Source organism: Danio rerio, chromosome 24 (genome assembly GCF_052040795.2).
Source record: "Danio rerio strain M-AB ecotype USA chromosome 24, GRCz13ab, whole genome shotgun sequence".
In the NCBI taxonomy this organism is placed as follows: Eukaryota; Metazoa; Chordata; class Actinopteri; order Cypriniformes; family Danionidae; genus Danio; species Danio rerio.
Window position 1 is genome coordinate 23,623,422 of NC_141044.1, and position 17,116 is coordinate 23,640,537.

Below are 17,116 nucleotides of genomic sequence, written 5' to 3' on the forward strand. Positions count from 1 at the left end.
TAGGTCTAAGGTTAGTTGCATGTAATTACGTTTTTGTAATTACTTTTTGTCATTACTGTAGTAAATTCATTATAACATGTATAACAAGGACGCCCTAATAAAGCTAAAAATGTTTGTATATGAGTATGAATTCATACACATCAGCAAAAAAATTAGCAAAAGCGTAAAATAGTAACCTCTTTATAATGTTATAGTGCATTTTTTTTAATATAGGAAGATTGATGTCAAACGTATTGAACATTGACCATGCAATTATATCAATAAATGGCTTTAAAAATATTCACTCCTTGAAAATATTTTTTTGGTCCACGCTTTGAATAATATACTGACACAACTTAAAATAATGATAGCCTATGGATAAAAGGTTATAAAATAATGTCAAAAGAGTGATTCATAGTTCCCTTAAGGTAGTATGTAATGATCTTACCCAGTGTTTTTTTACACTGCCGCCCCTCATTGGGGAAGTGTGTCAGCTGTTGCAGGGGGCTTGGGTTGTGTTTCACATGTACAAGTATGGATTCCACATCTTTGTGAAAGATCTATAAATATCCTCCAGTTGGAGCTGGGTTGAAGTCCTGGGACAGCTGATGAATCCCGGAACTGACTGAGCCCTGACTCCTTTCTCCACCAGAAGCAGAAGTGTGCTACCTGTACAGACATTCATTGACTTCAGTGGGACACTAAGGGATTGAAGACAGTCAGCATGGCTCTACCCATAGACCCAATGGAGGAGCCGCGAATGTACCAGCAAACCTTGCTGCAGGACGGCCTGTATGATCTTCTGGAGAGTGATATGATGGTTGATTGTGTGTTGAAGATAAAAGACAAGGAGTTTCCCTGCCACCGGTTGGTCCTGGCGGCCTGCAGCTCCTACTTCAGAGCTTTCTTCAAATCAGGTGTGGAGGAGAGCAAACAGCGAGAGATTGTTTTGGAGGACGTGGAGCCTGGAGTCATGGGAATTATCCTGAAGTACCTCTACACCTCCAACATCAATGTGACAGAGCAAAACGTTCAGGACATCTTCGCCTTGTCTAACATGCTTCAGATCCCGTCAATATTCACTGTATGTGTCTCGTTCCTGCAAAAGCGCCTGAGTTTGAGCAACTGCTTAGCCATTTTTAGATTAGGCCTGATGTTGGATTGTCCTCGTCTTGCCATATCGGCGAGGAACTTTGCTTGCGAGCGCTTTCAGTTTATTACTCGGGATGAGGAATTCCTGCAGCTGACTCCAAGCGAATTGGCGGCAGTTTTGGCATCAGACTCTTTGAACGTAGAGACGGAGCAGGATGTTTTTGAGGCTTTGATCAAGTGGGTTGGACATGACCAAGAGAACAGAATTGGGGACTTACCAGATCTGCTGGACTGCATCAGGCTACGTCTGGTTCCTCGGGACTACTTTGTCAAAAATGTGGAGAAACATGAGTGGTTGAGCTCGAATCCTGAGATCACTAAGAAACTCCAACTGGTCAAAGATGCCCATGCGGGGAAGCTTCCGGAACTCAAGAAAACCAAAAACAAAAAGAGTCCTAGTGAGGAAGGACAGAAGAAGGGAGATGAAGAGGAGGTGGAGGAGGAGGAAGAGCAGGAAGAGCGACTTCCAGGAATCTTGAATGACAACCTGCGGTTCGGGATGTTCTTGAGAGAGTTGATCTTTTTGATCAATGACTCTGCATCGGTGGCTTATGACCCAACAGGAAATGATTGTTATGTGGCATCGGTCTCAACTCAAATTCCCAAAAACCATTGCAGTCTGGTCACAAAGGAAAACCAGATATTTGTGGCAGGTGGACTCTTTTTTGATGAGCAGAGCAAAGATGAACAGATTTACTCATACTTTTTACAGGTAAAGAACTGCTTTTTCACTGCTTCAGTCACGTTTTCATTCATTGTTTTGTCAGTATTAATCATTTTACACATTGGCAAGTTTGAGGACAACATTAAAATATGAGTAAACTGATAAGAGTGTGTATGTCTCTACCCAGCTATATTTACATATATGTAAGACCCCAAGAAATCTGTTATTTACCTGTAGTTCATTGATGGCTTAAATGTATAGTTCACCCAAAAATGATAAATCTTTGAATAGAAAAGAAAATACAGTTGGCTCTCCTGAATTATTAGCTCTGCTGTGTGGATGTGTGTGTGTATATATATATATATATATATATATATATATATATATATATATGTATATATATATATATATATATATATATATATATATATATATATATATATATATATATATATATATATATATATATATTTATTTTTTTTTTTATCCCTTAATTTCAGTTTAACAGAAATATTTTTTCAAAACATTTCTAAACATAATAGTTTAAATAGCTCATTTCTAATAACTGATTTATTTAATCTTTCCATGATGACAGTACCTACTATTTCACTAGATATTTTTCAAAATACTTGTATTTAGCTTTAAGTGACATTTAAAGGCTCAACTAGGTTAATTAGGTAGGTTAGGGTAATTAGGCAAGTCATTGTATAACATTGGTTTATTCTGTAGACTATCGAATAAATATTGCTTAAGAGGAATTGTAATGTTGACCCTAAAATTGTTTTAAAAAAATCAAAATCTGCTTTTATTCTAGCCAAAATAAAACAAATAAGACTTTCTCCAGAAGGAAAAAAATATTATAGGAAATACTGTGAAACAATCCCTGCGCTATTAAACATAATTTAGAAAATATATATGAAAAAGACTATTTAAAATCTCAGGAGGGCGAATAATTTTGACTTAACTGCATATTGAAGAATATTGGGGAAAACAGCCATTGACTTCCATGGAATTCCTTTGCTCACATTATAAATGTCAATGGCTACTGGTTTCCAGCATTCTTCACAGTTTCTTGTTTTATGTTCAACACAACACAGAAATTCATAAAATCTCAGAACCACTTGAGTAAATGCAGAGGATATTTAAATTTAAATTCTGGGGTGAATTATCCCTTTAAGAGATTTGTCCATCAATCTTTATTAATAGTTTATTAAAAGTGTGGATTGTAGTGTGATCGAATTTTTTGATTTAATCAGTGATACCGATGGATGAAAGCCTGGGAAGGACATAAAAAGTGTTTTTAATTATCTCATGATTTACTATTTGCTAACTGGTTTCAAATGAGGGGCAGCACTTTTTTGATTGGACACAAGTCTGTATAGTGCAGGACGAGTCATCAATTACTCAGATCAGTTTTTCTATAGGAGAAAAAATTGCTCTTTCCTTACATTTTATATTTTTATGTATGCTAAAGAAGCACCCCAGAAAATCCTCTCAGAAAATTCTGGCATGACAAACTTACTATATGGTTATAAAAATAAAACCAACAAGTTAGGTTTTAAACCATAAGGGGTAAACAACTTTATAGCTAACCCTCATGCACTAAAATCCACTTATATTATATGAGGGTTTGGATGCTTGATTTTGATTGGCTGGTGAACATTCTAAGGTGTGAACATATTGTCTGCTAATTACACAGTTAAAGTAGTTCCAGGCAGGATTTGACCACATTAAAGGTCCATATCCCTACACTGAATTACAGTTACTTCACAGTCAAAACTAATGGCTTTGGAAGAGATTTGTAAGAATCTAAACACACAAAGCCAGATTGAGGAAGAAACAAAAGAAACAGCATCTGAACAATGATTTAGGTGTGGTAACTGTATAAGCAGAATAATTGACTCCAGTTCATTGAATTATTAGAAAATAAACAGATGAGAATTATTGTATTTATTTTAACCCTTTTCACCATGTTATTCCTGACATAATTCTAATTTTGATGGGGTCTTTAAATGATTAGCAAACTCTCACATAAATGTGAGTAATGTTTACAACACTGTCATCTTTACAGTTCGACCCTGCATCGTCTGACTGGATGGGAATGCCTCCAATACCCTCCCCTCGCTTCCTGTTTGGGATGGGTGAAGCCGAAAACTTCATCTTTGTAATTGGAGGAAGAGAAATGAAGGAAGGAGAAAACATTTTGAACACAGTTATGGTTTACGACAGACAGTAAGCATATTTTAGTCAGTTGAATATTGTTTTTTATTATGTGTTTTTTTATCATGAACTTTTCAGACTACAACAAATAATGCAGTTTTTTTTGTATTAAGGTTTCTTAAATGGGCTGAGTCAGATCCTCTTCCCTACCTAGTGTATGGCCATGGAGTTGTGTCTCATAATGAAATGATTTATGTAATCGGAGGAAAAGGAGAAAACAAGTAGGTTTATTTGTGCAATCTAGAGTAGGAATATGTATTTAATATCAGTCAAAAAGTTTGTATTGGAATTTTTTTTATATTTTTGAAGTGTCTTATGCTCACCAAGGCTGCATTTATTTGATCCGAATTACAGTAAATGAAGTAATATTTTAAATTTAATATAATATTTTTTATATATTATTTTTGAAATGTATTTTAAAAATTTTATTTATTTTTGTAATGGAAAAGCTACATTGTAGCTGCCATTATTTTAGTTTTCAGGGTCACATGCTTCTTCACATATATTAACAAACAATGGTAACACATTACAATACAGTAGATGTATTTAATGTTGGTTAACCCTTGTACTTTTGGGGATGTTTTCATCCACTTTCTGTTTCAGCTTGCAGAATGATTTTTTAGTAATAAATCTTATTTTGACAAATATTTTGAGAAGCTGCTTTAATTTAAAAAAAATTTTTTTTTTTTAAATTTACTACCTTTTGTTATGTTTGGGATGAAAACATCCACTGAATTAAACTGCTGTAAAAAAAAATAAATAAATTCAAAATTAAATTAGGATTTAAAATTTGTGAGAAATGTCACCAGCAGTTTACAGAACAAGCAAAACATTTATAAAAAATGTGATTGTTAGTACATGTAAATGAAGAATTTTCATTTTCAGTATTTTCAAATTTTTAATTCTCTTCATTTTCCCACATAGCCTTACATCTTATGTTCACATATTTGTCTTATTTTTGCAGAGAGTGTCTGAATCGGGTATGTGCTTATGACATTAAAACGCATCAATGGAAAGACCTTGCTCCATTAAACACAGCACGCTCGCTCTTCGGGGTCACAATCCACAAAAACAACATCTACGTGGTGGCTGGTGTTACTGACTCAGGCCTCACGGGCAGCGCTGAGGTCTATGACATCAAAACCAACAAGTAAGTGTTTCCACAATACGACCAAACAAACGCCTAGAAAGAACATGTGTAAAACAACAACAACAAAAGGTATTAGTTATATGACAAGATATGCTATTTGCTAGCTGGTTTCAAGTTAGTTTCAGTGGTTTGAAGGAAATTTGCTAGTGAATGGAAGTCCATCCTATACACCAACAAGAAGATTACATAGTTTTCAATCCTTCAACTGTATTCCTGACAGTAGACCTACTTGTATTGTTTCTTCTTAGCTATGTTGTCCTCTCTTGTTTTTTTCCTGCTTTATCTCTTTGTTTCTTACAAGTGTTTGCATATTTATAGGTGTGATTATGCTTTTTTTTTTCTATTTTTAGGTGTGACTTTTAACATTCTGTCAAGGGTCTACAGATGAAAAATAGCCATTATTGGCTAATTCTGGCACAGTAATGTAACTCTTTACAGTAATGTTGATTAATATGCAAAGCCCCTTTTAACAACTAAACTAAACTAAGAGGGTGAAGGCAGGACTTTTTTGATTGGACAAGTGTCTCTGTAGTGCAGGATGAGTCATTAGTTTCTTTAATCAGTTTTAATAGAAGAGAAAAATGCATTTTACATTTTAACGTTCATATTGTATGTACGCTAAATGAGCACTGTCATCTCCGACAATTCTGGTATTTGAACATGTCCCCTTTTTTTCTATCTGATAGGGCATTTGGATTCCCGTAGGTCTCAAACTCTCAAACAGTTTTGCTCCAACTCTAATCAAACACAACTAGGCCAACTAATCAAGGGGTTCAGGACAACTAGATACTTCTGTGTTTGATTATGGTTGGAGAAAAACTGTGCAGAGCTGTAGCCCTCCAGGAATTGAGTTTGAGACCTATGCTCTAGTCTACCTGATTAACATGTGAATTGACATAGCCATGAGTTAGCAATATCGTAATAAACTATACTTTTTTTTTCAGGTGGTCAGAGTTTGTTGAGTTTCCTCAGGACCGCAGTTCTCTCAGTCTGGTCTCTGTCAGTGGGGTCCTCTATGCTGTGGGGGGATTTGCCATGTTTCCTAAAGAGGACAGTGATGATCTCATGCCACTGGAGATGAATGACATCTGGAGGTGAAACGCACATGCACTACACAAATCCAATGTTAAAAATCTTAAAAATGGGGACATCCATTTAGTTAAATTAATTCAAATACCATTTAAAAGTTTTGGGATTATTGAGAAACATTTTTCACCTTTTGTCATTACAAGAAGTTTCTGAGGCTGCATTTACTTAAAAATATACTGTAAATGTCTTTAAAAAATGTTAAATTAACTCTTCTATTTTAAGGGATAGTTCACCCAAAAATGAAAATTTACTCACTACTCAGCCTCAAGTGGTTTCAAACCTTTATGAGTTTCTTTTTTTCTGTTCAACTGAAAAATAAGATAATTTAAAAAAAAGCTGAAAATCTGTAACCATTGACTTCTACAGTACAAATATCATCTCAGCATGTGAATTTTGCAGCTAATATGAAATGGATATATTGTGCTTCTCCACTAATATAAAGGCTTTTTTTTCCTTAAAGGGATAGTTCACCAAAAAATCCTCACCATTTACTCAACAAAGTGATTACAAACCTTTATGAGTTTTTTCCTTTTGTTGAACACAAAAGAAGATAGTTTAAAAAAATTGTAGAATCCTAGAACCAGCAGGAAAAACACATAGGAGTCAATAGTTTCAGCCTTTTCAAAATATCCTCTTTTGTGTTCAACAGAAGAAAGAAACTCATAATGGTTTAAAAAAAAAAGGGTGAGAAAAATGACAGAATAGTAACTTAAACATGATTTGATCACATAAGCATGATTCTTCAAATCCAAGAATACGCTAAAATCAGCTTGATGTTTGTTGACAGGTATGATGAAAGCGAGCGGACATGGAGCGGCATACTGAGGGAGAATCGATACGCATCTGGTGCAACAGTTCTGGGAGTTCGTCTTAACACTCTTCGCCTCACTAAAATGTAAACCTATACACTAGTGCTGGCCAATCATTCACTGCACCAAAATCTAAATATAAACTCTCTGCTGATTTTAAATTGTTTTAATAACATGAGATAAATTTAAAGCATGCCTGGCTCAGTTGGAACATTTGTTTCAGAACATGGCACATTTTGTCTAGACATGCATGAGCACTGCAATCATGCTAAATTCCACAACCCTTTAAAAAGTAGTTTACTTTTGGTAAAAATGCTATTAACCAATCTTTACAGGTGTCAATTCCAGTTCCTAAAGGGCCCATATATATATATATATATATATATATATATATATATATATATATATATATATATATATATATATATATATATATATATATATATATATATATATATATATATATATATATATATATATATATATATATATACACACACACACACACAGTTGAAGTCAGAATTATTGATCCCCCTGTTTATTTTTTTTCTCAATTTCTGTTTAACGGAGAGAAGATTTTTTCAACACATTACTAAACATAATAGTTTTAATAACTCGTTTCTAACGTTGGGTCATTCAGCTTAAAGTGACATTTAAAGGTAATTAGGCAAATTATTGTATAATGATGGTTTGTTCTGTAAACTATCGAAAAAAAAATATATAGCTTAAAGTGGCTGATAATTTTGACCTAAAATGATTTTTTTATTTTAATAAAATTGCTTTTATTTTAGCCAAAATAAAACAAATAAGACTTTTTTTTAGAAGAAAAAATATTATTAGACATACTGTGAAAATTTCCTTGCTCTGTTAAACATCATTTGGGAAATATTTAAAAAAGAAAACAATTCAAAGGGGGTTTAATAATTCTGATTCCAACTGTATATATATTTTATTTATTATTTTTTTTAAACAGCGATTTCAAGGCCTAAAAATGTGATCACCAATTTATTTTCTGTAAGTAAATTACATAAAAGAATAAAATAAAATAAAAAATTATATATATATATATATATATATATATATATATATATATATATATATATATATATATATATATATATAAAGGAATGTCAATACTGTAATAATTGTTAAACATTTCATAACAAATCAAAGGATCTAAAGATGTGAAAACGCCCTTGGCATGAAACATCTAACCTCAAACTCATTCCATGAAAGTGATCATATGATATTCAACATTCAGACACTAATGAGTCAGTTATCATTTAGAATGGCTGGATTTTGTAATGCTGTTTTTGAACACTTAATGGAGAGCAATGTTGTGTAATCTTGTTTTTTGATGTTTATGTTTTTTTAATTATTGCTAATATGTAATTTTCATTGTGTTCTGTATAAAACAAACATTTGGCATCTACAGTAAATAAAAAACACACAAAAATGCTTGCTGTGATGTTTCATTTAGTTCGCTATTGAAATTATCATTTTATTTTGTTTGTTACAGACAATAATTACTCAGTACAATAAAATGACATAAAATACAGCCTTGTTTGATTAGCACCGCTAGACTCTAGTCCTTGCATTGTTTAGTAATCTGCTGACAGAACCGGCATGGCTGCCAGCTGATGTACACAAAGTTAACTAGATTATAGTATTAAAACTTAAGAACAGTCACACTCATGATTGGTTCAATACACTGAAAGCATGGGAGAGTTTCAGTTTTACATTTGAAGCGTTAGTTTAAGATATACTGTATATTTCTTGAATTTGGCTTTAAAATATCATTCAACATGGTAAATGGTTTCTTTAAAAATGAAACAAACTACTCAAACTCTGAAGGGCAAATCATCTCTTGCTAATCGCTTATTATTTATTACAAAGAATAAAAGACACCAGACAAACTAAACACATGAATCCTTCTTAACATGTCATACTTTCCAAATTTACTTAAATAAACATTTAAAAAGAAAACAAGAAGGCCACAAAGCATCCTAAATCTTTCTTAAGAAGCAGCAAACTATGAATAATAATAAAGTCAGCAAAATATCCATAAAAAACAAAGACTTTCACCTTTAATTCTTACAGATTTAGCTCCTCGATGGCCTTTTACATACAACATATGCAGAGATTGAGGTTTGTTTACCTCTGTGCAATTTAAATTCACATAAAATATAATAAGACTTTAGATAAACAGAAAGAGAACTGAAAGAAAAACAAAGCAGTGTTTTATTTAACAAAACTTGTATTATCTGAAACCTTGTACCTTAAGATTAGTATTCAAATAAAGTGCACACACACACACGCACACAAAATAATGTAACAAGATAATTCAATAGTAATTCATGTTAAATGACAATAGAGTAGTTTCTAGGGAAGTTTTTTTTTGTAATATGTTGATATTACTGAAGAAGGAAATGAAATTAAACATGAAGACTTCAGATACAAAAATCAATATGGAAGTTTACTTTAAAGTCTGAATAAACTAGGGTTTGCTGAGACTTACAGTATGTTGATGTAGGTTCAGCTAACAAGGAATATTGAGAAGGGGGCGGGGCTTTCTTTTTGAGCATCATTTCCTTGTAGCAAAATATTGGTAAGAGGGGCGTGGTTAAAGTCGGAATGAACTGGAAGTTGTGGCCTTTTTTCCGTACTCTGACAGTTCCTAGAGAAACGGAATAATAAATTCCTCCTCACCATTTCTGTTTGTTGTTATAGCGCTGTCAAAAATGACAGTTGGAGGCACATGGTTAAGTTTGCTAACCATGCCCAATACCTCAGAGAGAAAACCAACCGGAAGTGCATTTTCAGATTTCAATTTTAGACTAGAAGGGCAAACTATTTTTTTTATAATGACATGCACAGATGGATTATTTACCACAAAACTAGCAATGTGAGCTGACCAAATCAGTCAGGATGTGTTTCCGAACACCCTTGTTAGCCAACAAAGTTCACAAATTCCGTAGTTACGAACATAGTTTGTTGATTTGCTGTTTCCCAAATCCATCGTTCCAATGAACATTCGCAAACTGCGTCGCAAAGTTTCCAACTATACTGTAGCTAAGCACAGTTCCTGGTTGTGTTCTATTCCCAGTTATCCCCCCCATGCGCTATTCATTTAAAACGTTCCAACATTTAATCTTAAAATGGTTTAAAAACATTAAAGTCATCTCTCTTAGGCGTAATTAGCTTTCAAAGTATTTTTACAATTTGACAAATGCGTTCCCTTTCGCGGTGCACTTTGCCAACATTTATGCCATTTTGAACGCAGCCGTGGCTCATGACAAAAGCTATAGGTGACCTATTATTTAAAAGCATAATTTACGTCTGTACCTCTCCAAAGCTTGTTAAAACAAAATATATAGCATACGTTAATGCTTTTAATTTATAGTAGGTTATTTATCAGGAATTGTATCTGTACTGTAGGCCTTTATGACATGAGCCTGTAGGTTAGAAAATGTCTGCAGTGGTTTGAATGTGTCAAACTGGAAATGTAGACTTTTATATAAACAAAAATAAATAAACAATATCCAACTGTACATGTGAGATTAGAGTGTCAATTAGGTGGTTTTAATGTTTTAGAATAGAATATGGCATATTCTCAATAATATTTGTAAAGAAAACATTGCCGCTATTTGTGCCACAGCGAGTGCATGTTTTTATCAAAACTTATATTAGATTTGTTTTTTAATGCGTGTGTTTGTAGAACTTGCCAACATAGTTAGCCACCAAACTGACAAATGTAAAATACTTGTAAATACTTGTTCTCTCGTGAGATCAGGCAGGTCAAACTGACATCATCAGAGAAGGACTGCCACTCCAAATGTGGAAGCAAATGGTCAGACTGTGATTGAAGATTACCAAAACAAACTTTTTTTATGTGTGTGGAATTACTTGTATGGATTAGTTTTAATAGTTCATCTAAAGAGCAACAATGTACATAAGCAAAATAATGAATACATTTTGATTTCACACAGACTTTAATGTCATGTTATTCATAAATTGAAATTTATATTTATGCTATTGAATTCACATTTGCTAAATCTAAACATAAATGCTCACTTGAAAGGAAAAGTCAAAATTCTTACATCTGAAGTCTTCATGTGTTAAAAAAAGTAATGAACGCGTAAATGAAAGTACCCTCTGTGTGTGAGGTCAAAGTGAGCTTGGTTTATGGTGCAATAATAAATTAAAACACTGACAACATGGTCGATCCGTGGCTAAACCATAAAGAGGCTTAAACAATCATCATCAACATTATTGCAAGATTTCCACCAAAATCATTTGTAATGTCTCTTTTGCTTAATTCTTTGCTTAAATCTTTGACTTCACCAATCACCACCACATTCATAATCATGGCAACTACATTTTATTACACACTTTAAGCTGGTTCATTACAGTGCCATCATATCTAAGCTGTTTATGACCAACTTACGGTTACAGGAATAAGCATAATGGCCAATGCAGAATACTGCCATATAGATTAAGAAAGGTTTAAGGAGATAAATTATATGCTCGCTTGAGAAAACTTGTCAAAAGAGTTTGTAGTAGATTTAGTAGCTTTCAGTTTGAAGTAAATGTAAGTAGTCATTTTAAACAGACAACAGTTTTTCTGAAAATCAGGGGTCCCACTCTTTCATGGACGCCAAATTCAAGGACTTTCAAGGACTTTTTAAATGTTTCAGTGTAATACTTTCTAATAATTTTAAATTGAATTCTCACCCCCACCATATATAGCACAATGAAAGTCCTTCCTGTACTTATTTCACTTACACTTTGTGAAGTTTTATAAACTAATTTCGAGAGAAGCATGTTATATGACTGATCACGACTGGCCTCTCTTCTGTAATCAGTAATAATCCAATCAGACTAATCCAAGCTTACAATAAATAGACCAATTTCACCCTACTGCCTTATCTTTGTTTTAAAAAAATTCCCCCTTCCACCCCATCTCCTCCTTTTCCTCCCGATTCCAGGGAGAGCTCTCAGGACCCACCTAATCTCAGGCCTTGGGCTCAATTATCTCTGAGCTCAGGGTTCTCTCCCGGGACAGCATGCCAAACCTGCTATTAACACCAATCGTATCTAAGTGTAGTATCTAACTAAATATTTACATTAAAATGTCATTAAATGTCAATGACTTATTTTCAAAAATGTTTTAAACAGTCATGTTCAAAGAACTTTAATACAATTAGTTGAATTCAATACTGGTAATATTCAAATGCGGTTTTTAAAATGTTGATAAAATGCATGATTTGTCATATTTCTTGTATAAGATTTAAGTTTAAGATTTTTTTCTGTTTGTGAATTTTTTTGTTCAGTTTTAGAGAGCAGTGCAGTACAGTTGTTGAAATAACACCATAAACTTTAAATTCAAGCACTTTTAAGGACCTATATTTCCTTTTACCTATCTTCCAGGGCTTAAATTATTAGGTCTGAAATTCAAATACTTTCAAGTGTGGGAACCCTGTAAAATTGTTTCAATAGTTTTTGTTCATTTGAACAATCCGTCAAGTCAACGGGATTTGTCATAATTAAATTTTATTGTCAATTTAAAAAAAATACTTTAAGTACAATCTTTTAGAAAACACATACCGTAGCACATGACGTCAAACTTGTCTACTAAACTACTAATTAGCTGCTTAATAATAGTTTTGAAAGACCATTTCACTCTGATACATTTCAATACTAAATAAAATGATTTCCAATTAATACCAAATCTTTTAAGAAAAAAGTCGAATTTCAAAATACAGATCTTACACTTTTAGTCATACTATTCCTTTAATTGACCATTCTGCCAAGACCTAAAACTTCCTAAAGCATCATTTAAAGTCACTTGCTATAACCTGCATTAAGCTGATTTTCTGACCCAAGAACTTAACAGGTGAACATTGTAAGGTAAAACAGAAAATGTAAAGACATTTTAAGAGCTTCCTCCCCATATGAAAAGCTTATTTCCATCCTGCAAGTGCTGACCTCCACATCTCATCACATTCATTTGACTCTATAAACAATGTAAACAAAGAAAACTAAATCTGACACAGAATATATTTACAGACTATGTATATTTGTACATATTGTATATGTGTGTGTATATATTTATATTTAAATATATATATATATATTTTTTGGATTATACCTATAATACTGTAGCTACTACATTTTACTGCTTCTAGAGGTGTTAGCAATTTCTTGAACTATATTTGTATAAATCCCCTCTGTCAGTGGATAAGGAAATTCTACAAACGTTTTCTATGTGGCCTCTTGACAGGCCCATTTCAAAGTGTACATGTCAGTCTAACAGTTTGCTACATACTTACATTTCAGGGCAAAAAACAATGACATGAATTCTATCATTTGACAAATCAACCCTTCGCTTTTCTGAAGTTTTTCAGGCCTGCTGTCATTTAAATCCATCATCAAATAAAAAAATCTATTTAGGATAAGTAAAAGATTGATATATTGCTGTAAAAAATAGCTGATAAACCAGTTCGGTGTACCATAAAGTATTTCAGACATTCAACACAAAATTATTTCTGAACCATACACACCCTGGCGTTCCTCCAGGATTGATATTGCCTCTGTGCAAAATAAAACACACTCCATTTCACGCTCATTTCTTCATAAGTGGTTTCAGGCATTTCAGATTTTGCCATTACACAAATGGCCAACACTGAGAGTAAAGTGCTCAGAAAAATTTAAAAGGTTATAAAGAGAGAGAGAAAAAAACTTGCAAAACATCCTTCTTTGGGTTTTTTTTCTTAAAAACAATGAATATTTCTTAAATGATTATTCTCAAGTGCCTTTGCTACATATAACCTTTGAAGAAAACCAATCGTTCATCCTGTGCCCTGCACAGACGATTCACAAAACAAACTTTTGCAAACTTTCAGAATATGTCAACAGGACAATATAAATACATTTGTGATTAAAAATAAGGTGCTGGAGTGATTATACATTTCATATTCAGTAATAACATATAAACTAACAGGATTTGGTTACTGCGATGCATCAGGATTTGGTAATGGCAAGGAGACGCAGCGGCTAATAGTTTATTGACTGAAGAGCTGTTTCGCAACTTCAAGATAGCGCCATCTGCTTTTAATTTCACAAAGCAGCTACAGTAAATGAAATGGTTAGAATAAAGCCCAAAGTATACTTAATTTCTGTTTGCAATGATATTTTGCTGTAAAAATAGCTGATAAATTCCTTCAGACTCACAAAATACACACTAGATTGAGCCATTGTCCAATGTCTGTGATTTTTCTCTTCAATATCTGATTGTAAAATGGTTTTGTTAACGCTGGTATGTAATGTTTTCACCAGCTTCAGTAGTCTATGGTTGTTCTTGTTCCATCGCCTGTTTCTTTTCTGTTTGTGAAGCCAAGGACAGTTCAGTGTTGACACCTTGTGGACAAACTTAGTGCTGTAAAAACAGCTCATGTGGCCTGTGAGCAGCAAATTTAGCTCAAACACAATTCTTCAAAATGAAGTATACTTTGGGCTTAAACTGACAAAAAAAATACCGGCTATGTCAAGAGCATGTAAAACGCAGAAATGCGATAACAAATCCTAATCCTGTAGCTCACAAAAATGCATTACACGTCAACATAAATAATGAGAACATTTGTTTTCTTTCTGTAATATGAGAAGCTTATTTGGACAATATATAAAATATCTCTACTAGAATAAGAGAAGTGAAAATTTGCACAGTTTAAAAGGAATATTTATATCAGACAATGTTCAAACACACGACAGAAGTCTTAGACCTCACTTTTGGAAACCCCGACGTGAGTGATTCACATTGGATATGAATCAAAGAGCTTACGGGGAGCTACTGCAAGCTTTGGGTTTCAGATAAAAACAAAACTTTAAATGAACAATGTATATATTTGAAACTAGTTATTACCGGTGTTAACCTTTTCAGTGGAAAACAGGGCCGGAGGAGAGGAAAGACCTACGATTGAGTGAATGAAAGGAAGTGAGAGCGGCTTGACCTGGTGAAGACTGGAAGCCTCGGTGGGAGGAGTCACGGGGTGGCTGGGAATCTGATTGGCTGCTGTGTCCATGTCAGCCGACGCGGGGTCAAAGCCCAGCAGATTGGTGGTGGTATCAGATGCCATGGGGTTGCTAACCTGGAAACACTTCTCCTTGTGGGCTTTGAGCATGTTGGAGAAGCGGAAACGCTGTCCACACACGTCACAGGGGTACGGCTTCTCGCCAGTGTGTGTGCGGCGGTGACGTTTCATATTGGGCCGGCTCGTGAAACTCTTTCCACAGATCTCACAGATGTATGGTTTCTCTCCTGGGGCATCATAGAAAGACAGAAACAGAACTTTAAAATCTATTTTTGTGTTAAAAAAAATGCAATAAAAACACAACCAAATCAAATTATATACACAATTAATGTACGCATTACATAATTGTGAATGAATTTGTAAATTTTGTAAAATTGTGAAAAAATCTGTACTTTTTAATTACATACAGGGCATGCGAGAAATATTGACAACGCTTCACTTTTTCCACATTTTTTGTTAAAGCCTTTTTCCAGAATGAATTAAATTCATTTATTTCCTCAACCTTCAACACACAATACACCATAATTACAATGTGAAAAAAGATTTTTTGAAATTGTTGCAAATTTATTAAAAAATAAAAAAACCTGAAAAATCACATGTACACCAGTATTCACAGCCTTTGCAGTGAAGCTCTAAATTGAGCTCAGGTACATTCTGTTTCCACTGATCATTCTTGTGATGTTTCAGCAGCTTAATTGCAGTTCACCTGTGGTAAATTAAGTTGATTGGACATGATTTGAAAAGGCATACACCTGTCTATATAAGGTCCCAGGGTTGACAGTGCATGTCAAAGCACAATCTAAGCATGAGGACAAAGGAATTGTCTGTAGACCTTCGAGACAGGATTGTCTCCAGGCACAAGGCTGGGGAAGGTTACAAAAAAATTTCTGCTCCTCTGAAAGTTCCAACGAGCACAGTGGAAGATGTTTGGAAGCACCAGAACCCTTCCTAGAGCTGGCCAGCCATCTAAGCTGAGTGATCGAGGGAAGAAGGCCCTAGACAGGGAGGTGATCAATAATCCGATGGTCTGAGCTCCAACGTTCTTCTGTGGAGAGAGGAGAACCTTACAGAAGGACAACCATCTGTGCAGCAATCCACCAATCAGGCCTGTATGGTAGAGTGGCCAGATGGAAGCCACTCCCCGCCTGAAATTTGCAGTGGCAGCATCATGCTGTGGGGATGTTTTTTAGCAGCAGGAACTGGAAGACTAGTCAGGATAGAGGGAAAGATGAATGCAGCAATGTACAGAGACATCCTGAATGAAAACCTGCTTCAGAGTGCTCTTGACCTCAGACTGGGGCGACTGTTCATCTTCCAGCAGGATAATGACCCAAAACACACCGCCAAAATATCAATGGAGTGACTTCACAACAACTTGATGAATGTCTTTGAGTGACCCGGCCAGAGCCCAGACCTAAATCCTATTAAACATCTATGGAGAAAATGGCTGTACACCATCGCTTCCCATCCAACCTGATAGAGCTTGAGAGGTACTGCAAAGAGAATTGGGCAAGAATTCCCAAAGACAGGTGTGCCAAACTTGTGGCATCATATTTAAAAAGACTTGAGGCTGTAATTGCTGCCAAAGGTGCATCAACAAAGTATTGCGCAAAGGCTGTGAATACTTATGAACATGTGGTTTTTCAGGTTTTTTATTTTTAATAAATTTGCAACAGTTTCAAAAAATCTTTTATCACATTGTCAATATGGGGTATTGTGTGCAGAACTTTGAGGAAATAAATTAATTTTATCCATTTTGGAATAAAGCTGTAACATAAAAATGTGGAAAAAGTGAAGTGCTATGAATACTTTCCGGATGCACTGTACAGTTATAATATTATATATTTATTATATTAAATACGATATCATTTTTACAATTATACACTTAATAATTTAATAACATTTGTCGAATTTGTTTTAAAATCATAGTGCAAAAACAGTTAAAATAGTTAAACCAATGTTT

At 34.1% G+C, this 17,116-nt stretch overlaps 2 protein-coding genes across 3 annotated transcripts in view; one reads left to right on the forward strand and one right to left on the reverse strand.

The window, feature by feature from the left end:
- The first annotated feature begins 517 nt into the window (after window positions 1-517).
- klhl40b (kelch-like family member 40b) lies at window positions 518-7,439 on the forward strand. Its single transcript, NM_001423805.2, is given in 6 exon segments — window positions 518-1,843; window positions 3,867-4,027; window positions 4,129-4,236; window positions 4,980-5,165; window positions 6,110-6,259; window positions 7,042-7,439. Coding segments are annotated over 6 exon segments (1,857 nt in total). The 5' UTR covers window positions 518-703; the 3' UTR covers window positions 7,154-7,439.
- Window positions 7,440-8,522: 1,083 nt separating this feature from the next.
- zbtb47b (zinc finger and BTB domain containing 47b) overlaps window positions 8,523-17,116 on the reverse strand; it is a 57,866-nt gene continuing 49,272 nt past the window's right edge. Inside the window, exon 7 of one of the 2 annotated variants that reach the window (XM_087309472.1) lies at window positions 8,523-15,380. In XM_087309472.1, the coding sequence (XP_087165598.1) occupies window positions 14,974-15,380 (407 nt within the window). In that variant the 3' untranslated portion in view covers window positions 8,523-14,973. The remainder of the gene's footprint in view (window positions 15,381-17,116) is intronic. The other variant, XM_087309473.1, reaches the window with a different exon arrangement.